Source organism: Hyla sarda, chromosome 1, assembly GCF_029499605.1.
Source record: "Hyla sarda isolate aHylSar1 chromosome 1, aHylSar1.hap1, whole genome shotgun sequence".
Classification (NCBI taxonomy): domain Eukaryota; kingdom Metazoa; phylum Chordata; class Amphibia; order Anura; family Hylidae; genus Hyla; species Hyla sarda.
The window spans coordinates 85,842,060-85,870,005 of record NC_079189.1 but is presented as its reverse complement, the minus strand read 5'-3'; the positions used below and the strand labels follow the sequence as shown (position 1 = coordinate 85,870,005).

At 37.7% G+C, this 27,946-nt stretch overlaps 1 protein-coding gene across 3 annotated transcripts in view; it reads left to right on the top strand.

The window, feature by feature from the left end:
- Positions 1-26,986, top strand: part of ATP8A1 (ATPase phospholipid transporting 8A1) — a 212,785-nt gene extending 185,799 nt beyond the window's left edge. For all 3 annotated transcript variants that reach the window (XM_056557206.1, XM_056557223.1, XM_056557214.1), the window contains 8 exons: positions 4,838-4,916; positions 7,696-7,757; positions 8,844-8,900; positions 10,235-10,342; positions 18,238-18,326; positions 18,676-18,768; positions 22,392-22,483; positions 24,087-26,986. In XM_056557206.1, the coding sequence (XP_056413181.1) occupies positions 4,838-4,916; positions 7,696-7,757; positions 8,844-8,900; positions 10,235-10,342; positions 18,238-18,326; positions 18,676-18,768; positions 22,392-22,483; positions 24,087-24,184 (678 nt within the window). In that variant the 3' untranslated portion in view covers positions 24,185-26,986. The remainder of the gene's footprint in view (positions 1-4,837; positions 4,917-7,695; positions 7,758-8,843; positions 8,901-10,234; positions 10,343-18,237; positions 18,327-18,675; positions 18,769-22,391; positions 22,484-24,086) is intronic.
- Positions 26,987-27,946: the final 960 nt, after the last annotated feature.

Sequence of the window (27,946 nt, the reverse complement as noted above, 5' to 3'; positions counted from 1 at the left end):
CCTTGTTGTCTCATCTAATGTTATGTGTGTGTTAATTAATTTTTGTACAGTAAAGATACTTATATTTGTGATATCCTTCTAGTGGGTGTGCACTTTTATGCAGTGATTTCTCTTTCTTCTGTGGTGCTACACTTTGGATCAACCTTCTATGCTGGAAGGGTGACAAAAAATTGAACCGTGGGGCAAGTGTTCAGTTTCCTTCAGCATTACATCATACACATTGAAATCAAGTAGACATACCAGATCCTCCAGAAAGAAACACAAAATGATGACTTGACAGACACCAGAGACCTATACGTACATTGTGTCATGGTGGATTCATGAACAGCAAATTATTGGTAAGTTAGAATTCTATCTTTCTCAAACAGAGGACTCATTTTTTAATTCTTTAACTTCATTTCAGAGTAAATCACAGTGAATTATTTTAATGGAGCCCATACCTGTTTTATGCTGCATTTAATTTGGGCAACATGGAAACATGTAAAAGATAGATATACACACATACACCCTCACTTACATACTCTGGTCTTATCATCGGGGGTAGAGTCCTATTGGTATTGCACATCTGTTGTGTGTGTGTGTGTGTGTGTATGGGTTGTACCAATTTAACGAACGGCCAGAGGAAGTGGAAACTTCCTCTTGCATATGTTGGAATGTATCAAATATATCTGAATAATGTTGTACTTTTAAATAATCTTCATAAACTGTGTAATGCATTGTTATTTATCCTATACCAGAAAAGTTACAGGCAAATATATTGCACGTTACCATAAGATTTCCATTGGTGGCTAATGAATGCAAATAACTAGAGCAAGCCATGCAGACCTGAATAAGTAGGGCGTGCTGATCAACTCCAAAGTCAGCAGAATGGTGAATGCCGCCATGCATATGAATGTAGTAGAATCCAGGCTATAACTCCTAATGGGGATCCATCTTATGTATATGTAGATAAAATGTATTTAAAAATCTACTACTTTTAAAGTGAACGGAACCTGTAACATGGTAACCATCACAGAATTTAGACACAAAACAATTGTGAAAAGTTTGCGATTAGTTGAATTTCATGGCATCAGATATAAATGTGCTTGTTGAATGTCATTTTATTCTTCTCTACAGCTCATTCTAGTTCATAATTTTGCATAAGTTCGTAGGATATCTGAGAAGTTCCATGAATAGACTGTAAAATACCAAGCCATGTGTGTTAGGTTATACATTGGCATTCTCTCTTCACCTGATGGTTCCTTCTGTGAATGTGACAGGAGCTGTTGTCAGAGACGTGTGTGTGATAGGTCTTAAAGTCATGGCGCTCACCCTGTCACGTAGGAGGCAAGCAAAACCATTCGTGTAGAAGCCAGTGATGATTTATCTCTGTTAAATGGAAAGTATAGTTGGTTTTGCAGACTTCCCCAGGTCCCATATACTGTGTGTAGAATCAAAACTGAAAATGTAACTACAGTGTATAAAAGCATGAAGCCGCAGATTACAATATGTACAGTATAGGTTGCAATTTTCCTTATAATATACACTTAAGCTGCTGCAGAAACTCTTCTTGAAGAAAGTGTCAGCTTCATTCAGTCACCTAATAAATAACTTCTGAATTGCTTCTTCACAATAAAAATATCAGATCTATAAAGCCATGACCACCAACAAACCTAGCTTCATTAGAACAGTGTTATTTTATTTGGCCCCATGCCAGTTCTGACTTCATTTTAGAAAAAATAAATCTTCTGTTTGCCACTTTAGATCTGGGAACTTGTCTCAGGATGTTAATTTCTTCCAAAAAACAGCACCACACTGTCTTTGGGTTGTGTGTGGTATTGCAGGTTAGTTCCATTGAAGAGAATGGAGCCAAGTTGTAACAGAATACAACCTGAGGAAAGTTTTTTTTTTTACGATATCGGCTCTGGTATTCTTTTCCTGAATAACTCCTTTTAACCAGCAATCACTAAAGATAGAATACTGAGGTTAGATAAATATCACAGGGTCCGTGTAGTCTGTTCATTATGACTCCCAACCCTCACCTTTCCTCCCCACCACCCCCTTAAACTCTTCATTTAATCTAAAAAAAAAAAATGTTAAAAATCCATCTTAATAGTAGAGATGGTCTATCGGCTCACTTGGGGATCTAGTTACATGCTGCCCATAGAATAGTAGGAGTATCTAACTCACAGCAAAGGCCTTGTTGGTGCCAGGTTCAATAAATAAAGGAAATATGCTGTACCCAACAGACTTTATTGGATGTAATTAGGTCAAATGTCTGGGATGTTTTTTACTAGACAATGTACTACTGCAACTGCACTATTTTTACCAGGATTTTTTGCCTGAATATGCAACTAACCTCTGGCGCAGGTGTAAACAGGGTCTTGCACTGTTCAATATTACTCTATAATATTTTCCATGCTGCTGCTTCTGAGGTTGTGCTATAGAGATATAGGTGGACAGGAACCCCTCTTCTGTGTGTGTGCAATGTATGGGAGATAACATAGCAGCCACTCTATACCCACTAGCTCAGTGACTACAGAATATTAACAATGGAGCCTGCAGCGGAAAAGACTGGTGAAAAATGCAATACACAAATTGTTTATCTGGCAGAAATAGTGCTACTCCTTATGTACACACACACCTTATGCTTAAAGTTAAATGACCATTTAACTTATTAATCAAAAATTGAGCTTCTAGTGTCAAATTCAAGCAACAAGAATTTTACCATTTAATGTTATCTGTATGCCGGGGATATGGAGCTCATAAAAATACTCTGAATATTGTAAATATATTAAAAGATTATTCTCCACAGAATGTTGGATCTTAATACAAGAAGATAAAATTCTGAGATTCATTAAAACAAATATTACGTTATATTGTGTGCTACAATAGATGACTTACAATGGCCCTTTTCCTGAAGCAAATGAAGCTGTCTGCAATAGGCAAATATAACCTGTCCTTTTAGATGTCATGCCTTATGTATTTGTCATTATGTGTGCTAATGGATTACGGACCGCTCTGGAGAATTGTCCGAAGGAATAAAGAGAAGATGAGGAGACGCGTGTTAGGCTTTGTCATTACGTTGCTTGGAATATTTTTTTTTTTTTTCTTTTTTTGTTATTTATTGTTATTATTTCTTCAAACAAATGCTTGAAAAACACATTTCACATCGGAGACATAAGAAAGGAGCTCACTTCAGTGCAATCAAATTCAGCCTGGGGATTTCATGGTCTGCATGTAGAAAGTGAAAGAATTCTTGTAGAACAATTTACCGTGAACACAAATCCTGTATACTGTGGTCAGAAAAAAGAAGGAAAAAAAAAACCACAAAAACAACCCTCAGCGTCTATTTCCCTGCTTCACTTACCCCACTGACCAACTGTTTGACATTACTTTGCTTATTAGTAAACCATTTTATTAATACAAAGAAAAAGTGACAAACAAAAAATTTTGGAACTTTCCATCAGAGCTAAAAAGAAATAGTCTTGTGTGTCATATATTATAAAAATACAATTCATACCGCTAATATTACAATAGGCCAGAGCTTCATAAAACAGAATGCTTTTGCTTCAATATTATGCTGAAAAAATTAAAGTATTATGTTGTTTATCTTGGCCTATGTAATGTAGAATTTTCCAGGGTTACACACTTGCTATGGGCTGGAAAAAAAAAAAAAAGAGAAAGAAGAGAAAAAGTATTTTATGTGAAAGTGATTTGAAACTCACAAGCTGACAAATGGGGAATGATGCAATTAATCAAAAGTCCAGCAAACCACCCAGCGCTCCCCAAACTGTTTTCTCTGGATGGAGTCTTGAAATTTCATATTCCACCTCCTTTTTCCCCAATCATTATTTGTATTTAATGTTATGCCGAATGAATAGGATGGGGAATATATGCATTTCATTTATAGTGTGAGGTATTCGAGATGCTTGTTATGGAAAGAAGGGTGAAAGGTTAAAAAGGCCCCACAGGGGTTACAGGATTAGTATGTGACTGGTGTGGCCAAGAGAAAAGGGGCCCAGAAACTAATTTATCTTGCACCCACCTGTGCTGGCTGTCTCCGAAAATGTGGAGGTAACCATGCAGTAACCCGAGGTGCAGGGAATGTCTACGGCTGCTCGGCCATCTGCCAGTTATGGGGTTAATAGGTGGCAAGCGTTAAATGAGATTAGCACTAATGCACACTCTGAATAAAGAAGAACTCGCTCAGTCACTAATGAATGGAAGAGGAGCAAAGTGGATTTTTTTGGTTAAAAATTGATGGAAGCCCCATGGGGGTGTATTTTCTCAGCAAGGAACTGACCTACAACATGGTGGCCCATTTGTGTCAGAATGTGCCTCTAATCTGCAGTCACTAGATGCTATGTCACTGCGCTGAGCTGTAGAGGATTTCTCTGTTGTATTTATTTTTATAACAGGCATCAATGTTTTTCCAGCCATTTTGCCCATATATTTAATTTAATTATTTACATTATGATGTATTATATTTTTGCAACTTTACTAGTGACTGTAAATTTAGGGTTATGGGCATGAATGCAGTAATTTTACCACAACTCACATGTCATTATAGCAGAGATCATTGTTAATGCAGATGATTTCTAGATTTTTTTTGTTTTTAGTTTTGCTTAGATTTTTTAAGTCTTTTTATAATTTAGTATGGTTGTTTTTTTTTTTTTTTTTTTTTTTTTTTTTTGTTTTCTTTTAGAAAAGGGTTTCCTATTTGCCTGCCATATGATAAAGCTTTAGGCTGGTGTGCACTTTGTGCACACAAATAAAGGGAGGTCATGGTTCACCAGCTTCTATCTTTACAAATGAATCTCTTTTTTTTTTTTTTTTTTTTTTTTTTTTCTTCCAGGTTTTTTGGGTTCATTGCCTGAATGGTCTTTTCCATAGTGTTATCCTATTTTGGTTCCCATTGAAAGCTCTGCAGCATGGTAAGACACATTCTCTGACAAATCGAGAACATGAAGTAGCCTGGTCCAACAATTATTTTTTGAGCACTTCCTTAAGATTTGTGCAAAGTTGTTAAATAATTTGCTCATGGGTAATATGTCCTAGCAGTTTGTCATAGCTGTAAAATACTGATAAAATGATATGATCAGGACCAGCAAGATTCCACACTATTACATTTACCACATTATTAAATTCTTTGAAAGTACTGTCCCAGGATGTCTCCAGCCCACATGGCTCTGCCTATGACCCAATGCTCCATTGGTTTGCTGATATATCGCCAATGGGCTACCTAGAATCCCAGACCATTGGTTTGCTGATATATCGGCAATGGGTTACCTAGAATCCCAGACCATTGGTTTGCTGATATATCGGCAATGGGTTACCTAGAATCCCAGACCATTTGTTTGCTGATATATCGGCAATGGGCTACCTAGAATCCCAGACCATTGGTTTGCTTTTTCTAAGCAGTGTACCTACACGTACTGTTGCCATGCATATGATTGTATTATAGCTTCATATAGTCTCCATACTGAGCTGTAATGTGGCACCCATTGACTTCAGTGAGGCTCTACTGTACTTCTATATGTCTGGATTTTAGACACAATTTTGTCAGATTCTATCTGAAACCAGGAGAACAAAATGCTCAATGGGATGCCATATTAACTAGCTAATAATAAACTTACAGGGTGGTGCTGTATGTAGGGTTTGGCTGCACACACCAAGCTTACAACAACATAGTATAAAGTTGTATCTTCATGCACATGGCTTTGCCAGGCAGAGTCGTAGTCAGGCTTTTCCACACCCAAGCAAAACTTAAACGGGTACTCCGCCCCTAGACATCTTATCCCCTATCCAAAGCCTCCGCATCGCCAGTCATCCAGCATGGAGCGACGTTTGCTCAGTGCACCGTATGTCTAGGGTGCCGCAGCCGGGATCGCAGGGGTCCCCAGACATCTTATCCCCTATGCTTTAAAGGGGTACCCCTTTAAGGGTGCTGCCATAGCCGTAATGACCATGATTAATGCAAGAGTGGTATGTTATCCTGGGCATTTGTCTGCCTTTCCCTTCCCACAGCTACACCCATACTGGCATGTACAGTACTTGGTGCTTTATATGGCATGACCCATTGGGAATTTGGAAAGAAGTCTGTGTGGCCCTATTGTAAAAGTGACATTTTTAGCACTATGTATTGATTTTAACATGCCTCAGCTACAGCCCAACAAAATAGACTAAGATGCATGCAATGTCATGGACTGCGGCTGTCACTCTGGGGTTAAATCAGTCAGCACTGCAAAGTCTGTAGTAGCCTAGGCCTAAGTGTACAGCATCCTTTTACCATGCCCTGGGAAGCTAGTGACCGATTGATGCCTGCAATTGTGATAACAATCATAACTTTCCAGTGCGTCATTTATGTAAACAACATGAAGCAAATTACCAACTATTAAAGGTTTTTTTTTTCCTAGCACTTTAATGTAGAAGCAGGTGATTTTCCTTTTTGAAGTTTGTCCTAAAACCAAATTTTGGCTGACTATCACTGCACAGTCCAAATATCGCTTAACTGTATTTTCATAAGGAAACCTTATTCCAGGTTTCCTGCAGTGCTTATAACCTAATGGAAGCACATCTTACTGCAGCACTGCACTATTTTGGAATACATAGCTTATTCTGAATATTTATTTATATTCTGAATATAAATTTCAGAATGGAATCTCTCCATATTCATTATTCAGTATTATATGAAGCTAAAGTGGCGCTGTCAGGTCGGACATGCTGCCAGAGCACGTCATTATAAATTATTACTAATTGAAATCATTGTGTATGCTGGGTCTAAAGTCTCCTGTCCTCAGTCAGTGATTGACAGCTCCATACAAACCGTGGGCAGCATGTTTCACTTGATCGCTTTACTTTAACACAATTCTACAAGTTGTACACACTCAAGTTATAGTCCAACATATAGAGAATACAAATAAGTGAGCACAGTATAAAGAGGTTGCAATGTTAGAGTGGACTTTTTGTGCTAGAGGAGACTAAACTTTGGGTGGAGATTTAAAAGAGGGTGATAGACTACAAGATGTATTCCAGCTGAGGGAGTAATGGGGTACGTTCACACGTATAGGATCTGCTACATATTTTGGGCAGCTGATTTTGCTACCCATTAACCTCAATGGATAGCAAAATCGGCTGCACAAAAAATATGCAGCAGATCCTGTATGCGTGAATGTACCCTTATAAAGCAAGTCAGGGTGCTAAAAATAAATTTTAAAAATAATACTCATCTGCCCTGATCCCCTGTATCTGCCATTTTATTGGCTTTCAGTCCTCTCCATTTTCATATACTGTGCGGGCTGCTTTGTCTTAGAGTGAAATCCGTCAGAAGAGCTGCCTGACTGCTTGGTCTCCAGACCTTAGCTCGCTCTCTTCTGAATAATCTTCTAAACTGATTTTTAACCAGATAAAAAGTAAAATTTGGTCTCGTCATATATCCACTTAGAAGCGCATTCAGGAGACTAGACAGAGAAGCTGGAGACTGACCTGTCAGACAGCTGCAAAAACATTCAGGCTGCAGAAGAGAAACTAAACAAATTTTATATAGCACTATGGGGAGAAAAAATGACACTAATAAATACAATGCAATATTAAAATAGTATTCCAAGGTGTTCATAGCCCTAAGCTTCGCATTATAATTGTTTCTGTCTCGCTTGGTTTGTATGGTTTTGATTATCTGTCAGTCTCTAACTTTTTTATTTATGTGTTACGCAGATAATGTATTTGCAAATGGAAAAACATCGGATTACCTTTTATTGGGAAACATTGTTTACACTGTAAGTTTAAAGCGTTCCCTTAAATAACACGTTGTCGTTATTCTAAGTGTAATTTTGGATACAAACTTAAACTTTAGTTTATGCCTGAAGTTATTGTGCTTGCTCGTGAAATTTCCGTCTACTTGAGGTCTTGCCTGTTTCTGGCACATGACTACTGAGCCCATGGGCCTTTGCATGAGAAACACTATATGTTATATCCTACGTTACCCAGCAGAGCTAGTATTTCCATGCCCCATGGTAGACATATGCAGGAGTTGGCAAGTAAACAGAATTCAGGATATAGCTGCACAAATAGGAGCAATATATAAACAAGCTTTTATGGGTGTAAGAGCATGCTTACTCTGCAGTGGAAATGTTTGTTTCTGCCCTGGGCTACTCTTTAAAACTGATTCTATACAGTCTGGTTGTTTTCCTTAGCGCAGTTGCTTTCCAGCTATAAGTCTCGGCATGCCCATGCTATGCGCTGTGGTTTGGGAACAGTTGTAGTCTAATGCCTTGGAGGATACAGCTATGGACTTCTCAAAAGAATGCATAAATGTGGAACTGAAAATCTGGTCCGGATAAGGGGGTGGTCGTCTCAGAGTTGGTTTCACTGTACTTTATCCTCTATCTCTTAACACATTATACCTACCTAACATGGGCATTGGCCATTTATGTCATTTTTAATTTTATTTATTTGTGAGTGTGGAAGATTTATTATAGCTATAAATCAGTATACATACAAATATCCTTTTAAAATATTGTATGTAATTTTTCAGTATTACACAATTATGTCCGGGAGTAAGACATTAATAGTGTCCTCCAGTTAGAGAAATGTATCCCCTATCTTTAGTGTCAGATTGTGAGGGGTCCGAAAACGATTACCACCCCCACCTCTCCATGACACGGCCACTGCTTCATGCCATGGTCAGCATGGCTCCATTCATGAGGACAGCCGGGGCACCGTATGGGAGACTGCGGGGGGGGGGGGGGGGTCTCAGCAGTTGGATCACCCGCAATTGGACACTTATTTATTCTCCTGTGTTTCTTTCTAAAGCTTTATCATTGTCATAGCTGATGTAATGATATTGTATGTTCTTTTTCTAGTTTGTGGTAATAACAGTCTGCTTGAAAGCGGGGTTAGAAACGGCACATTGGACCATGGTAAGAAAAAAGAAAATGTGATGAAACATTTATCTAGAATGTGAATACAATGAAAACATCCTTTGTTATCTTTAATATGGCCGAAACCGACACCGCCGTTTTCAATGTATAGAGCAATGTTTCCTGACCAGTGTGGCTGTCCAGGCATGCTGGGCATTGTAGTTTTTCAATAACTGCAGGCATACTGGTTGGCAAACACAGAATTTTTAAAAGGGGTACTCCAGGTAACTAATACTTATTCCCTGTAAATCATACAACCCACTGAGTCACCAGCTAAGAGAAGTTTTTGTTAACCGGAATACTCCTGTAAATCATCATTTGAACTCCCTTTCCAAATATACATGGATAGCGGTGTCTTTTTTTGTTCGCCTTTGTGCAAAATAGCCGGTAACCATAGCCGGTTTTTGGTGATCATGTTCCCCTCCCCAACTTAATTAATTTGTCAATAATAATCAATAAATAAGTGGACACAGCAAAAAATAAATAGCAGCTATACTATGATAAGTAATACTATGTGTAAACTTACCCTTAACTTTTTCTTCAGTCAGTGTAGCTGTATAAGGGCTTGTGTGAAATAATGCATATTTGCCATTGCTATAATCATACCGATAATTGTAATTCCTTCAGTGGGAATGATTATAGCTATGTCAAATATGTATTGGGGGTTTTTGTGCAATAAGGAAATATTTCTTGGACAAAAAAAAAAACTTATTTCACTGTATTTGAAGAGCCATAACATTTTTGTTATTGTTAATCTCAGTAAATAAGTGTCTATATAGAGTGATCTGTCAATCACTGAGAAGGACCGCCCACTTGACTTGAATGAGCAGAGAATTACATGAATAAATTATCCATTCTTGTTTTTTGTGTGGTTACACAAGATTTAATTGCAGAATGGGACTTTCAGTATAGTGGCTGCAGATTTGATATGGATCAAATGTCTCAATAACTTAAGGTTCTACCATATCAAATATCTCTGTGTGTGTATGTGTATATATATATATATATATATATATATGTATATATGTATGTATGTGGTATGTGTGTGTGTATATATATATATGTATGTATATATATATATATATAATCGACCGATATAGTTTTTTTTTAGGGCCGATAGTCGATAATTTATACCGATATTCCGGTATAAGTTATCGGCTATTTATCTGACCCCCCCCCCCCCCCCCCCGGGCGACACCGCTGCAGATCATTGATTTAAAGCGGGCGCTTATATATTTAGTTCTTTAATGAAGATATATGTAAAAGTAATTTAATTATATAAGTATTTATGCTTCTCTTCAAAATACATGACCGGTTTAATTCTCTTTCAATAGTTCAGCCATGTGGCTATATGGGGCAGTATTCTGCTATGGATTGTATTCTTCGGAGTGTACTCTTCGTTGTGGCCAACAATTGCTATAGCACCTGACATGTCTGGAGAGGTATGATGCTTTTAGTTTTTATTAAGCAGTAGTTAATTGCAGTCATTGCTACCATTACACTTGTAAATATGTTTGATGTATCCTTTATATGCCTGGACTGTGATATAGTCTTACTGTTAACCTCAGGATCTTCATGTGGCAGTATACATGATTTAATGTACTTGATCAGTGCTAAAGGATCATCTCCAGAGGGCATTCCAACCTCTAAAAGGATGGGGGGATAAACGTTCACAGTGGTCCAAAAAGATCCAAAGGATAGGGCATAAATGTTGGAATGCCTCTTTTAAAATGGGTTGTCCCGTGAAAAATACAACCTGTTTATCGTATCAAAAAGTATGATAAACAACTTACTGTATAACGCGTTTAACCATACTGCACATAATTTCCATTATCAGCTATGCTCTCTCTCTTGTGAAATCATGTCACACACTCAGAATGCAGAGAGCTCCTTTCCCCTTTTCTGGTCTTCTCAAGACGAGAAGAGTGATGTGAATAGGGGAGCTCGTATTACTGCTCATTAGACAAAAAACTACTGTGATTGAGAGAGGCTTTCTGCTGCCTTAAAGTCTGAGCTGTAATACAAGCTCCCTTCTTCACATCACTAGTCTGGTCCCGAGCAGACAGGAGGGGAGGTGGCAGGGACAGGAGCTCTGTGTTAAGAAAGTGTGACGTGATGTCACAACTAAGTCAGACAGCTTAGTTGATAATGGAGAGATCTGTGTACTATGGCTAATAACATTCTATTAGTAAGTTGTTTTATTAAACTTCTTTGACACCATACACAGGTTGTATCTTTCTCTGCACAACCCCTTTAAGTTCTACTATTTAAAGCAGATGTGGATTTAATTCCTGTAAGCTTCCCCTCAGATTGGTTACATCTGACTGTGGGCAAAAGTGCTGCGGACAGATGTTATCTGGTTAGTTAATAGGGAAATATGAAATACCAAACGTAATACACACTATTTTGGGGGGGAACGCCACAAAAACTGCACTATGTTTTAAAAAAATATTTTTTTTTAAAAGAGGGGCAGTTTTATGTGGCATTTTTTTTAGGCCAAGAAAACGCTACACAAAAACATGTCTGTTCGTAGCCTTAGGCTAGTTTCCCATAAGAGTAATATGTGTGCAGAAAAACAGGAATGATGCTGCCCGACCTCAGAGCTAATGACCTTGACTCCTTAAGGATGAGGGGCATACTGGTACGCCCCGTTCCCGAGTCCTTAAGGACTGAGGGCGTACCTGTACGTCCTAATCCTGCTAACTGGGTTTAAACCGTTCTCACGAGCGGAGAATTGGTTAAACCCCGTGGGTCCCGGTTGCTACGGGCAGCCAGCACCCACCATTAATGCCGGGCACCGCCGATCGGGCCCAATGCCTGGCATCAACCCTTTTAGATCGCGGTGTCTAAACTGAAAGTGAAACTATCCCGGCAGCTCAGCGGAGCTGAGCAGGACTATCGCGACAGAATACGGGATGTCCCGATCAGCTTACTGGAGAATGGGAGGGTCCTCACCTGCCTCCTCGTCGTCCGATCGGTGATCTACTGCTCCATGCCTGTTAACCATATGTGGTACCGCCGTGTGCGTAAATGTCCAAACTATTAAAATATAAGGGTAGCTAAACCGCACGGTCGATGACGTACACGTATAAAAATACCAAAGTCCAAAATTGTGTATTTTTGGTCACTTTATATACCATAAATATGAATAAAAAGTCCCATCAAAACAAAAATGGCACCGATAAAAACAACATACCACAGCGCAAAAGATGAGCCCCCATACATCACAGTATGCGGAAAAATAAAAGTTATAGGGTCAAAAGATGACAATTTTAAACATACTAATTTTGGACCTGCAAAAACTGATTCCTCAAAACAGTACTAAACTGTATCAAAACATGTGACCAAATTTTAACCCGTAAATGGTTAAAAACCATATACGATTTTGAAGGTTGCATCAGTTTTTAAGAAAAAAAACGTATACGTTTTAACTTTTCTCTCAGTTATGAATAAAGTTCACTTGTTTGATTGAAATTGCACTTTTTTTTTTTTTTTTGGAAAGTCAAAAACCGTTTGGTGCAAACCGGTTGGAATCGTACACACATGTGGTTCTGTACAGTTCCCATTGACTCCCATGTTAAATTTTTTTTTTTTTTTTTTTTTTTAAAGTATAAGGTTTCAATACAGTTTTTCACCCGGACCAAAAACCTTGGTAGGCTACAGTTTTGGGTACAGGAAAAAAAAAAGGATAAAACCTTACAAGACTTAAAACGGATGCAAATTGATGCACCATTTGGCATACGGTTTTCAATGGAGAATCAATGCATACGGTTTTCAATACAGTTCCATACGGTTTTCAAATTGAAAACGTATACGGGAACTATATTGCAAAAGCGTGATGTGAATGCACCCTAACAAACGGATGCAAATTGATGCAACAGGATGCCATTTGTCTGTTATTCTAACAGACTATTTATTTAAAAAAAAAAAAAAAAAAAAAGACGTGGCATCCCGTTGCATCAGTTTATATCCTTTATTGTCCGTTTGTGTCAGTTTTTTTTTTGTTTTTTTTTGCTCACATCTCTTCTGAGAATGCTCAGAAGTAATAACTGATCGAAAATGGATTGGAAAAAACGAATGCATTAAAGGCTCATCTGTTTTCCATAGACTTCAATGTAAAATTTATAATATCAGTTTCTCTTCCTATTTTTTTGACTGGAGGAAAAAATACTGCATGCACTTTCTTTTTTCCTGTTAAAAAAATAAATAAAATAAAAAAAAAAGCCAGAATAAAAACCAAATGGATGCAAAAGGATAACAAAGGATTGTAAAACAATCCCATTGACATCAATGGTATTTATTTACAACAGTTTGTAGACCGTTTGTGAAAGGCCTGAATCCATTTAATAACTGATATTAATTAACGGGGACAGACGTCAATGTGAACGAGCCCTAACAGACACACACAATAGCTGTTGCTCATAGATCATCCTCCCCTTTCCTCTAGAATTACCTCTGCATAGGTCATCAAGCATGCCCAGACACCTTGATTTCTATCAGCGAAAAGAAGATTCTCCAGAGCACAACTGAGAGCAGATATATTTGCATTCCGTCTAGACAATGCTCCGTGAGCTAAATACTCAGTGCTCCAGGCTGATTTTTTTTTGTGCTGATACATTGTGCCAAATCTTCATGTCAAGAAAACGATTTGTGTTTCTGATGTAGTTACCTCTCAAAGACTGGATACAAATGTTTGCATTATTGCTGTGAGCAGGAATATGTCTGTTCAGAATTTCAGCATCTTTAAGTAAAGTGGAAAATATTGGTGATTAAAAAGAAATCCCAGCATTCGCGATTTAATCTTGAATCTCCTTAGTGTTTACACGTATGTATCTATTTCAAAGTTGCGACACTGCGTGTCGCAACTTTGAAATGGATACATATGTGTAAATAAACACTAAGGAGATTCAAGATTTTAGAGAATCTGACAGCTAGCTCACCTACACTAAACCCAGTATACAGCTTTAAAATAAGGGATCACTTACTGCCTTCTGTGCAGAGTTAGGCATGCAAACAGCTGTATTCCTAATGCGCCCATGCGCGCATTGGAAGCGGGAAGTAGGCTGGCTGAACTGTGTCTTCTCCATAATCCCCAGTTGGCCTTACCCCCTTTATTCATATCCTAATGAAGGCCACAGGTGAGTACTTGCCTATATTGGCTATCCTTCCTGGGCATGCGAGTGCTGACCCTATCCCTACATAGCAAGTGGAACATATTGCTCCCCTAGGGGCCTGGAATAATTCAGCGGGGTGTTAGTATCCTTGGGTGCAATGGGGGAGAAGAGGCGTTGAAGAAAATAAAATAAGGGGTTGATGTAAACCTTTAAAAAAAAGTTTGTACGTATATTTACTTTATTGTATAGAATTTAAAGTTATAACGATTACTTTATATTTAAAAAAAAAAACACAAAATGCAAGTTAAAACCAATCGGTGGTCCGGTCCACCACCAGCAGTTGGGCACGTTGTGTGATTGTTGGGAAGCATGCATCGGCAGAAATATAAGCGTGCAATGATTTGTTTACAATACTATAAATTAATTTCATACATGTTGCCTATTTAGATTGTTTCTCAATTGTGTGCCAAGCAGTTAATGGGGAAAAAGTATTTTAAAAAAATGTATATAATCTCAGTATGTTGGATATTAACAGATTACAGATCACGTACAAAGCATACTGTATTACTGGTTCAATAAAATAGCGATTTGTACGAGTGCGTGTTTCCACATTTTCCCCACATAGGTCCTGTTGTAGAAAAAGATAATGTGAACATTAAGGGGTTATCCAGGCAAAAACTTTTTTTTATATATCAACTGGCTCCGGAAAGTTAAACAGATTTGTAAATTACTTCTATTAAAAAATCTTAATCCTTCCAATAGTTATTAGCTTCTGAAGTTTTCTGTCTAACTGCTCAATGATGATGTCACATCCAGGGAGCTGTGCATGATGGGAGAATATCCCTTGCATGATGGGAGAATATCACCATAGGAGCTGGACAGCTCCCGGGACGTGAGTCATCAGAAAGCAGTTAGACAGAAAACAGCAACTCAACTTCAGAAACTAATAACTATTGGAAGGATTAAGATTTTTTAATAGAAGTAATTTACAAATCTGTTTAACTTTCCGGAGCCAGTTGATATATAAAAAAAAAGTTATAATTACTTTTATAGGTTCTCTAGTGTGCAAAGCTAACATGTCCGATGGACATTGCTTTAACCCCTTAAGGACTCAGCCCATTTTGGCCTTAAGGACTCAGACAATTTAATTTTTACGTTTTCATTTTTTCCTCCTCGCCTTCTAAAAATCATAACTTTTATATTTTCATCCACAGACTAGTATGAGGGCTTGTTTTTTGCGCGACCATTTGTCAGTTGTAATGACATCACTCATTATATCATAAAATGTATGGCGCAACCAAAAAACACTATTTTTGTGGGGAAATTAAAAAGAAAAACGCAATTTTGCTAATTTTGGAAGGTTTCGTTTTCACGCCGTACAATTTACGGTAAAACTGACATGTGTTCTTTATTCTGAGGGTCAATACGATTAAAATGATACCCATTATTACATACTTTTATATTATTGTTGCGCTTAAAAAAAATCAAACTTTTTAACCAGATTAGTACGTTTATAATCCCTTTATTTTGAGGACCTCTTACTTTTTAATTTTTCCGTATAAGTGGCGGTATGGGGGCTCATTTTTTGCGCCATGATCCGTACTTTTTTTTTTTGATACCACATTTGCATTTAAAAAACTTTTAATACATTTTTTATAAATTTTTTTTAAATAAATTGTATTAAAGTAGCAATTTTGGAATTTTTTTTTTTTTTTACATTCACGCCGTTCACCGTACGGGATCATTAACATTTTATTTTAATAGTCCGGACATTACACACGCGGTGATACCAAATATGTCTATTAAATTATTTTTTTACGCTTTTTGGGGGTAAAATAGGAAAAAACGGACGTTTTACTTTTTTATTGGGGGAGGGGATTTTTCACATTTTTTTTTTACTTTTACATTTTTTTTTACTTTTACATTTTTTTTTAACTTTTACATTTTTTTTTACTTTTACATTTTTTTACACTTGAATAGTCCCATAGGGGACTATTCATAGCAATTCCACGATTGCTAATACTGATCTGTTCTATGTATAGGACATAGAACAGATCAGTGTTATCGGTCATCTTCTGCTCTGGTCTGCTCGATCGCAGACCAGAGCAGGAGACGCCGGGAGCTGGAAGGAGGAAGGTGAGGGGACCTCCGTGCCCTCCGTGCGGCGTTCTGAATGATCGGAACCCCGCAGCAGCGCTGCGGGCGAGCCGATCATTCATTTAAATCGCGTACTGCCGCAGATGCCGGGATCTGTATTGATCCCGGCACCTAAGGGGTTAATGGCAAGATCGCGGGCGTCGGCCATTGCCGGCGGGTCCCTGGCTGCGATCAGCAGCCGGGATCAGCCGCGCATGACACGGGCATCGCTCCGATGCCCGCGGTTATGCACAGGACGTAAATGTACGCCCTGGTGTGTTAAGTACCACCGCACCAGGACGTACATTTACGTCCTGCGTCCTTAAGGGGTTAATGGGTTCTCTAGGGAGCTTTGGACAGTCGCTACTCATAGAATGGTCCCTGCTGGGACCCCCAATAATCAGCTGTAATCTGTAGATAAATCTGTCAATAAGTATTCAGCGCCACCACAGGGTAAAATAAGCATTACATAGTGCACATCCAAATGTAATGGGTTGTTTGCGTAGAACAGGTCTTTCCTCGTGAGATGTACATTTTACCCACATTCTATCCTGGCCAAAAAATGAGGATTCTGAACAGAGGACCCCCTTCTATTCACTCCTTTATGGGGTGTATGGAAATGGGTTTTCAAAACTGGACAATCCCATTAAAATAGATCTGTCAGGAATGTTTTTCATTCCTTCTGATGGATTGGTACCTGGGGGTCCTGATGCTGTAAATTTCTAGGCTTTATACCTTGCACATGATGAATTCACATACGGTGACTTGTATGTTTTGGTATGAACTAAAATGTTAGGAATATTCTGGGATATTTTATAGGATGACAGTTCTACCTATAGGAGGTGCCAAATAATTGGTGCCATGTTTTGGTTGATCCAGATTTAAGTACAATGTCTGATTTCTTCCATTTAGCCTTTAGTTATTTCAGGCTTTTCAAGTCTAATTTCTGAGCCCCTTATGAATTCCCACAAGGGCCACTTTTGTGGCAGATTTCATTTGGTTTCGTAAGAAAGAGGAAACTTGGCATGAGCTGCAAATCTCTTACATTAGGAACAATTTGTAAACCACAGACCCGGCCTGACACAGCCCATCCTTAGAACAGGCTGCTCCTGTTTCTGCCATTGTCTGAAAGGCAGGAGTTTGCCATTTCCCAGATTGACCAGCCTGTGTGTGTAGAGATGTGAAAAGTTACAAACAAAAATGGTTTCTACAGAATGAGGGGTAGATTTTTTTTTTCTCCCTTTTCTCCACCAGAAAGAAGAAGAAAATTCTTTGGGATTTTACTTCCCCCCCTATTTGATCCAAAATATACAAAGAAGCCTTCTGTCTTAAATGCGGATGTCAGCTTTAAATCTTTTAGGTTTGGATTAACTCAGCAATTGAACAATAAGAAATCTGACAGGCTTTCAGATATGACGCAAAAACGAAAAAAAAACTTCAAACCTCCCCCCAACTCATGTTAATTTGCAAAGCCAAAGACTGGTGGACTGAATAGTAACTCTGGTTGGCCGTCCATTCATAGTTAGCATTACAATGGTCAGTATTAACATCTTAAGGCCTACATTATTGCTTCTCCTCCATTATACTTGTCGGAATGAGAGGTAGCTCAAATCTAGGAAATCCTAAATTGTTTCTGGAAACTGCAGCACCAGGGACTGCATATGGAAAGGTAAATGTGTTGTTTCCAGTAGTTATTCTAGAAGGGTACCTCTCAGATTGCAGATTATGTGCATTTCTAGAAGCTTTATAAAATGTATTATGTTGCTTTTGTGTAAATTTTGTTTTTATTATTTATTAATTTTTTTTAAGAAATGTACAAAATGTCCACAATTAACACAAAGGAACTTCTGCAAACAAATCTACAATTTATTTATTTTTGCTCAATGTATAGTTGCGTGAAAATAGAAGATCTATTGACAAGATTGCGAAACTATTTCTGCAAAGGAAGGCTATAAAATGATACAAGTGTTATAAGGATGTGAGGCTTGTTATTTAGGTGTTTCACAATTGCTTTTGTCTGGCATTATAAAGTAGCTTATTGTACTATGCAGAATTCTAAAACATTAATAGATGTATTTGTTTTGCAGGCAGATATGATGTTCAGTTCTGGGGTGTTCTGGATGGGTCTAATTTTCATTCCTGTAACATCATTGCTTTATGATGTGTTTTATAAAGTGTAAGTGTTGTTGCTTTTCCGTGGGGGTCTTGAAGGTTTCTTTTTGATGGTTTTTGTGTTGTTTTCGTGCTGGGTTAAACTTTTTTTTAAACATAGTAATAATGTTATAAAGTTAATATGCACATATATACACAGACGCAGATCTTGATATAATGTAAATATATGCAAGGATTATGGTGTAAAATTATTCTAGACGTTAAATAACTTCTCTTTAATTTTAATACACATAGCTCATGTTCATTATTATTATTATTATATATATTTTATTTATTTTTTTTGTGTTCCTTTCTATCTCTTCTAATCAAAGACTTATGATAAGGTTATTTAAGTATTGTCATTTATCTTTAAGCATCAAAAGAACCTGCTTTAAAAATTTGGTCGATGAAGTTCAGGAGCTTGAAGCCAAATCCCAAGACCCAGGGTCTGTTGTACATGGGAAAAGGTAATTTTTTATTTAATTAAATGTAAGAGTGCAAGATCATTTTCTTTCTTTGTTTTAGCAGTATGTAGAGGGCTTGTGGTGATCAGATCATACATCAATAATGTATCTTTTTGGAACTTCTGACATTTTTCTATATCGAAGTGTTTATTATTTACAAAAAATGAAAAATGTTTTGAAATTGGAAATTGTATTTGACACTTTTTCCAGTTACTTTTATTGGGGGACATAATGTATTAGTGTGACTAAATAGCAAATGGTAAAATTAATAATGAAATTGTGCTAAATATTTGTAAAATTGGGTTACATTATTATTTTAGGCACTTTAAACTTAGGTTAGACCACATTGGACATGTGTATTGCATCAGGATGGTTCAATATAGCTAGGGGCACCTCAGAAATGTGAAGATAGGTTCATAACTATCTATTTATAAGCAACACCTGTTGAGTTCTTATAAAAGGGATGTGTGTGACCAAATAATCACATAGGACTGTAAGAGTTGGGTTCTGTATTTGTTTTGATTTCTATAAACTCTGTATGGGAGAAACATGATTATCATTAGGAAGACCAATGCACTAGTTAATAGTTCCCTGGGACATTGTGACGGACAACAACCAAAATGACAAAAATATTGTCAGGAGTTATGCCAGTGGAAAAGTTGTTGTCTCTGTCTTCTTGTGCTACAAGTATCATCAATTCCACACACATTTTAGTAGCAACTAATCTAAAAGCCCAATTAAATGCAATATAAAAAAAAATCAAAGATCCAATAAAAAAAAAATTCTGTGGTAGATTTAATAAAAAATAAATAAATAAATATACACACACACACACAATACATATACAGTTCTCCCCTCAGGGAAACAGCACCAATCACGAGGTCCGGGTTGGAATGCAGGTAAAAAAAAAAAAAAAATCTAAAAAATCTTTATTGCATTAAAGCATAAGGTGATGTGTGTGTGTGTGTGTGTATGTATATGTGTATATATATATATATATATATATGTATGTGTATATGTGTATATGTATATGTGTATATGTATATATGTGTGTGTGTGTGTGTGTGTGTATGTGTATATATATATATATATATATATATATATATATATATATATATATATATATATAATAATTTGCAGCCCTGTGTTTAAAATACGTGCTAAGAGCTATTCTAAGCATATATGCAAAATATAGCCATAGTGCCCAATTCAGCTAATTGAGGCTAAAACAGAATCATTTTGACCTCCACTGAGCTACTATACATAATGTGGCAACTCTTATTTGGGCACTGTCTGATTTTTCACACACACATATATATATAGCAAAAACAGGAGAGAGCAGCACACCAAGGTAATCAAATCAAGGTTGTGTGTGCAAGCAGACTCAGGTCCTGGGTCCAGTACTGTAGGTACGAGGAAGGCGATTTCAAATCTTGAAAATGGTGGTGGGGAGACCACAGAAACGTAGTCTTTGTATTTCTTGAATAAAGCTACCGTACCTCTTATTTGAATACGCTGGTTTTCTGCAGTCTCCTTCCTCGTACGTACAAATATGTATACATACACTGCTCAAAAAAATAAAGGGAACACTAAGATAACACATCCTAGATCTGAATGAACTAATTGTATGAAATACTTTCGTCTTTACATAGTTGAATGTGCTGACAACAAAATCACACAAAAATTATCAATGGAAATCAAATTTATCAACCCATGGAGGTCTGGATATGGAGTCACACTCAAAATCAAAGTGAAAAACCACACTACAGGCTGATCCAACATTGATGTAATGTCCTTTAAAACAAGTCAAAATGAGGCTCAGTAGTGTGTGTGGCCTCCACGTGCCCGTATGACCTCCCTACAATGCCTGGGCATGCTCCTGATGAGGTGGCAGATGATCTCCTGAGGGATGTCCTCCAGACCTGGACTACAGCATACGCCAACTCCTGGACAGTCTGTGGTGCAAAGTGGCTTTGGTGGATGGAGCGAGACATGATGTCCCAGATGTGCTTAATCGGATTCAGGTCTGGAGAACGGGCGTCCCAGTCCATAGCATCAATGCCTTCCTCTTGCAGGAACTGCTGACACACTCCAGCCACATGAGGTCTAGCATTGTCTTGCATTAGGAGGAACCCAGGGCCAACCACACCAGCATATGGTCTCACAAGGGGTCTGAGGATCTCATCCCTGTACCTAATGACAGTCGGGCTATCTTTGGCAAGCACATGGAGGGCTGTGTGGACCCTCAAAGAAATGCCACCCCACACCATTTCTGACCCCCCCCCCCATGCCAAACCGGTCATGCTGGAGGATATTGCAGGCAGCAGAACATTCTCCATGGCATCTCCAGACTCTGTCATGTGCTCAGTGTGAACCTGCTTTCATCTGTGAAGAGCACAGGGCACCAGTGGTGAATTTGCCAATCTTGGTGTTCTCTGGCAAATGCCAAATGTCCTGCACGGTGTTGGGCTGTAAGCACAACCCCCACCTGTGGACATCAAACCCTCATACCACCCTCATGGAGTCCGTTTCTGACCGTTTGAGTGGACACATGCACATTTGTGGCCTGCTGGAGGTCATTTTGCAGAGCTCTGGCAGTGCTCCTCCTGCTTCTCCTTGCACAAAGGCGAAGGTAGCGGTCCTGCTGCTGTGTTGTTGCCCTCCTACAGCCTCCTCCACGTGTCCTGATGTACTGACCTGTCTTTTGGTAGTGCCTCCATGCTCTGGACACTACGCTGAGAGACACAGCAAACCTTCTTGCCACAGCTCGCATTGATGTGCCATCCTGGATGAGCTGCACTACCTGAGCCACTTGTGTGTGTTGTAGACTCCATCCCATGCTACCAGTAGAGTGAAAGCGCCAGCATTCAAAAGTGACCAAAACATCAGTCAGGAAGCATAGGAACTGAGAAGTGGTCTGTGATCACCACCTGCAGAGCCACTCCTTTATTGGGGGGGTCTTACTAATTTTCTGTAATTTCCACCTGTTGTCTGTTCCATTTGCACAACAGCATGTGAAATTGATTGTCAATCAGTGTTGTTTCCTGAGTGGACAGTGTGATTTCACAGAAGTGTGATTGACTTGGAGTTACATAATTTTTTTGAGCTGTGTGTGTGTGTGTATATATATAATACATAAAATATACACAGCTGTGTAGCTGTATACATTTGTATGTCTGTTTATATATATGCCTGTCATATTTTCCCTAAGTGCAGCATAAACCAGAATAAAATGTAGCGCCAAACAAATATATATTTTTCCCCTTATTTTATCACCACAGAAGGACTTTTGTAGCAATACTATGTATTTTATTAGATTGCTAATGACATAAGCTATTGTATTACCAGCAGTCAGGGGTAAAATTGTCACTCCCGTTCACCAACTCCTGTCACAGTTTCTGTCATTTAATGTCAACACCCTCAAGTACTAGCATTTGTTAGAGGCCCTGGAGAGAAAAAAATATGCAATACAAGTGTAGATTACTCTTGTACCCACTTTGGGGCACCACAGACTCTGAATTAGGGGTGATCTTAGGTTTTGTGTTTGAGTTAAAGTTTTTTGTAATGCTAAAATGTTTTATTACAAAGTATTTATCATGATTACAACTTTCTTGTGTCCATTCCAGTTTAACAGAGAGAGCGCAACTGCTGAAAAATGTTTTCAAGAAAAATACAGTAAACATGTATCGTTCAGAGTCTGTACAACAAAACCTGCTTCGTAAGTACCCATACACTATATTTATAACAGCCTGGAACATTCTGCTAAAAGGCAATTTTAAGATTTTAATCTTTTAGGGTATGTTCACATTGCGGAATTCTGCGAGTGAAATTCCGCACAGTGAACGTTAACATCAATGTGAATGGGTCTTCCGTGAGACCTGTTCACACTGCGGAATTTCAGCGGCGGACAATTCCGCCGCTGAAATTGTTCCGCGCAAAGAAAGAACATGTTCATTCTTTGCGCGGATGTCCGTGAGCACTGCATAGTCGTCAATGGTGACTGTGCAGTGCCGCGCGGTCCTACCGTCACCGCTGGCTGCCAGGCTACAAATCCGTAGTGTGAACATACCCTTACAGAAATAGAAGTATTGCAGCTAAGGGAAGTTTACCTGAAATTATTACGGTTGTGTAAGGGGGTTGTCCTAGGACTTTCCCTCGCCCATCCATTAAAAATTTTTTTTATCATCTGAGTGTAGGTAAACCTTCCACTTTTTTGATTGTTGCGGAGAGCTTGAAGTTATTCGGAATGACGTCCCCCTGAGAACTTTCTGATGCCTTTTAAAAAATTCTTCCCTGGAAACCCCATTGAAAACAAAAGGCTGTAGCCACTGAAAAGAATAGTTCCAACTTTGATGGACTTGGTTGCCATGTAATATTAGACGGTATATGTGGTCACCCACAGGGATTTTAGCTTCCAAACTCAGAGAAATCGGCTGATCACTATGGTGTACTATTTATGAAAAGGTGATGTCTAGTAGAGAGATCCTTTTAGAGGAGAGCCCAACAACACACAGCGCTAATAGTCCAAATCTGTTCCCTTCATGCTCAATAGCAACTATGGAATACTTTACTTACATTGCAGTATAAGACTGGGTTAACACTTGGTATGTAGGCACACTCCTGATTTTGACAAAAAATACTGACTACATATTGTGTGAACCCAGCCTTATATTGATTACCTGTAACAAAATGCAGGAAAATGCTAATTCACTTGCTGCTGGATATGAACATTAGCTCTTTTTTAATAGAAATAATTTACAAATCTGTTTAACTTTCTGGCACCAGTTGATTTAAAAAAAATTAAAAAAAGCTTTCCACGGCAGTACCCCTTTAAGGTAGCCACCCGGTAAGCCAACTAGAAAGTATCCCACATAGAGACACCCATCTATAGACAGTTGTTTTAGGGTTCTTACCCATAGGGGACTTCAGAGAGGCAGTTTTCATTTCTAGTATTTTCCTACTGATTTCAAGGGGCTTTGTCTGTAAGACCCCCTTAGCTAGCTGCTGTTCTTTGCGCGAAGTAACTATCCCCTGTTCCGTTGATATATCACTTAAAGTGCACAACATACTATAGGACTGTTTGATGCCTAATGGACTATTTAGCAATTCATTTATTTTAATTCTTTTATAGTTTTCTCTTGTCTGGCCTTCTACATTTATAAACTTTTATGGAGTATGGCCTATAAACTCTAGGGGGAATCAGTGTCTTTAGTGTAAATTAAGTTATTTTTAACTTTATTATGGTACCTGTAAAACACCTGTGTGTAAACGGAGCCTAAATGGGCTCTACCATTTCAAAAAGTGTTTTTCATGTTCCGCAGATGGATACGCTTTCTCCCAGGATGAGAATGGGATTGTCTCACAGTCTGAAGTAATCCGAGCTTATGACACCACGAAGCAGAAACCAGACGAATGGTGAAACGAAGCGTGTCCATCAGCTCTCTTGAGATATAATAATGAAATATCAAAACTTCTATTCAGGTTTCAAGAAGATCTGTGGTCCAGACTGTCTCCCAACTACTGAAGAAGATGACATCGAACAAATTGTTCCTAACCATTTAAAATTGTGATTCTTACTTTAAGCTTGTCAGTAAGAAGACTAACACAACTGTGATACTAAATGTTGTAGATGGAAAGATGTTTCAGTATTATGAAGGAAAGATTGCCTTGCTGCCTTAGTAACCAGCAAGTTACTTCTACTGACCATCGAAGTGCAACCTCCATGGGTCTTCAAGGTTGACAGTTCTGGAATTCAATCAGAAGCGAAAGACCTGAGGCCCTCCTGCCTCACTGATCTGGGCACAGATGTAGATGGTTGAGTGTCAAACTATTTTAATAAATATGTTTGCCAAAGACATAATGGGTTTTTTATTTATCCTGCGTCCCTATTCCATGAGATTTCAGAGATAGAAGCAGTAAGATGCATTTTTCTCAATAAGGGAAATTGTTATCCAGTCCATAAGGCTCTGTCCATTTGCCACGAGGGCCCTTGTTTTTATGATCTGTGATATTTTACACCTTCCGCCTTATTCATGCTTTTCTGTTTATCTTGTAGAGTAGCTGCGCTTGCCTATGTGTTAAGACACTAGAGTTGATGCGTTTCGATGGGGCCCGTGACTGTCATGACTTTTACTGCTGTGTCTTGTGATACATTCCTTTTTCATGTCTTCACGTTTTTTGCAGTTCGGTTCGATCTTATTGTAATTTCATCCTTGTTGTATTTTCACTATGGTTGTTTGTTGTAGTTTTAGAAAGTCTTCTTCTATTAACAGTTTTTGGTATTCAATAATAGAAGCAAAAATGAAAACGTTTTATCTTTCAAGCAAAAACATTTGTTTTCTGTCTATTTAATATATTTCTTGTTAATCAGCCAGATATGTATACATTTTGGGGGTTTTTGTTTTTTATCCTATAATACTGACATAAAACCTGTTGAATTAGTGGAACTAAGCTTTTTCAATGACACATCGGTCTCATCCTGTTATTTATTTCTCTTCTTTAAATTTTTTATTTTAATAACCAACACAAGACTGTAAACTACATATTCATGTTTTGTTAGACTTTTTTGTTGTCCTTTTATTAAAGTTAATTTTTTATTTAATATAACCTTTCTACCACCCTAGAATTAAGAAAAAATCTTAACTTTTTAGCCTTACTTAGGCTGGGTTCACACCACATTTTTGCAATACAGTTCCCGTATCAGGTTTTTGATTAAAAAAAAATAAAAAAAATGGATTCTTCAAAACCTGACTAAACGTATCAAAAACTTGTGTACAAATTTTAATCCGTATACGGTTGAAAAATTATGTCCGGTTGCATCCGTCTTCTAAGAAATACATATATTTTTAACTTTTCACTCCATTATGAATTAAGTTTCACTTTTTTATTGAAATTCCAAGAAAAAAAAACTTTGCAAGTCAAAAACCATATGGTGAAAACCGGATGGAACATATGCACATACAATTCTGTACGGTTCCCATTGACTCCCATGTTTAAAAAAAAAAAGTTTCAATACAGTTTTTCACCCGGACCAAAAACCCGTAGTAGGCTACGATTTTGGGTACGGGAAAAAAACTGACAAAACCGTACAGGATGCAAAATGGACACAACCGGATGCATAATTTGGCATACGATGCTCAATGGAGAGTAGACTGTTTTCAATTCTGTTCTGTACGGTTTTCAAATTAAAAACGTATACGGGAACTGTCTTGCAAAAACGTGGTATAAACCCAGCCTTACACTGCTTTTTTGTGATTGCATAAGATATTGTACCTATCACTATAAAGATATTGCGGAAAATATAGAAAAACTATGAAATAATAACAAAATGCATTTTTTTAACATTTCAAATATTTGCTTGAAAATTAGACTAAAAAGTTTGGAAACATTTTATCTCTATAAACATTAATATAATATATGTAGACAATGATACAGTAACAGGATGTTTGGAAGATCAAGGACTGCAAATATACAGAATGATTCTAAATATAAAAATATTTATGAATTTTATAAGAATACTCATAGTTTATATTTTTTATTTATGTAGATGCATAGAAGATGAAAGAAATAAAAATGAACCTAACCTAAACTAAATGCCTATTTACTGTAATATGCAGTCAATTTCTAAGTGCCTCCATGACCGGTTTTAATAAAGCAAACGTGTCTAAATTTCTGATCTATAATATAGATCCCCCTACTGTACTAAATGATAGATTAATTATAAACCTTTGTTTACCTCTTGATTTCTTAGAACACTGACAATGGAGGAAGCCTATGAGCCCTGAAACTTTAACTGTATGGAGCCTAGACATTTCGAACGGTAGCCCTTTATTTTTTTCCTAAAAATGAACAAAGATTTCGAAAATAGAACGGGATTTTTTTTAAAGTGAAGAATGTGTTGGATAAATGATTTATATATAGCTGCTTATGTGAAGGGGCAGCAATCTCTCCTGACACGTTTTGTTTTAGTAAATACTTGTATACCCCGTAAGATAGCTGCACAACCTTTTCTTAGAACTTTGCATTGTCATTTCCCCTAGAGAATGTAAGAATAAATAACCAACTGTTTGTTACTATTTCCACTGGTAATGGGGCGTCCATACACGGTCTTACCCTATCAGTGTCTAATTGTGAATTAGTTCTGAAAGCCTTAGGTTTTAAACTGCTTTTCCACATCTTACATTAATTCACATTTCTCTAAATATGATAATAGGTGCCAACACAGAATAGATTTTAATTTTAGGTCAATCCCCCTTATATTTCGTGTGTCATTTGGAGTTAAATCAGCACCTTGTTCTGCTAAAGAATTTTACATGTATTAGCATTTTTCGAATGTTTAAAAGTCTAGTTGTTGCATCATTTTGAACTTATTTATTTTACGTTGAAGGTCAGGAAAGGTGAATGCGCTACTGAATATTTATGTAAAGTGTTTTGCTGTGTTATTGGAAGCTGCATTTCTAATTTGACGGCTTGATCCATATTTTAATAAGTAAACAGCACCTATGACTGGACTGATTTTACTTTGTTTTCGAATCATTCCTCTCTGTTTCTCTTTTGGATGTATGGACATCCGGCACCTGATAATGAGATTAATTTATTTTTTGTGACTTACTTAAATACTTGTAGTTGAGATTGAGTGTACCTGTTTTGTCTGCATGAGTTCATATTTTTAAGTGCAAATGTTTTTAGAATATTTGACTAATGTAAACCCTGGTTCTTGGGTTTTGTTGACATGCAGGCTTGCACTATGCTTTAGTACTATGTGTGTTGGGGGAATGTTAATTTAAAAAATTGTTATAGTTTAACCCAATTGACGTGATTTTCTGTGTGTGTCTTTGTTTTGTCTTTAACCGTTGGCACTGAACTGTTTGACCTTGCATTAAATTTTTTGTAAAATAATCATCTTGTATTTGAATGTTGAATAAATGCTTAATTTCCTTTAGAGGGAATCTGTCATCTCTTGATCACACTCAGAGATAGTGTCAGAGGCTGTGCAAGTCTTCTTCCTCCCCCTCCCTTCCCTGCCTTGATTGACATACAGTTCTCCTCTTCCAGCACTGAGTTGTGCACGTCAGGATGGGAAGGGTGGAGGCTCAGCACAACCTCTTGACACTTCAGCTCCAAGCCTGATCAATAGCTGACCGATCCCCTTTTAAAGTGGTCATTTATTCCTCCACTTGTG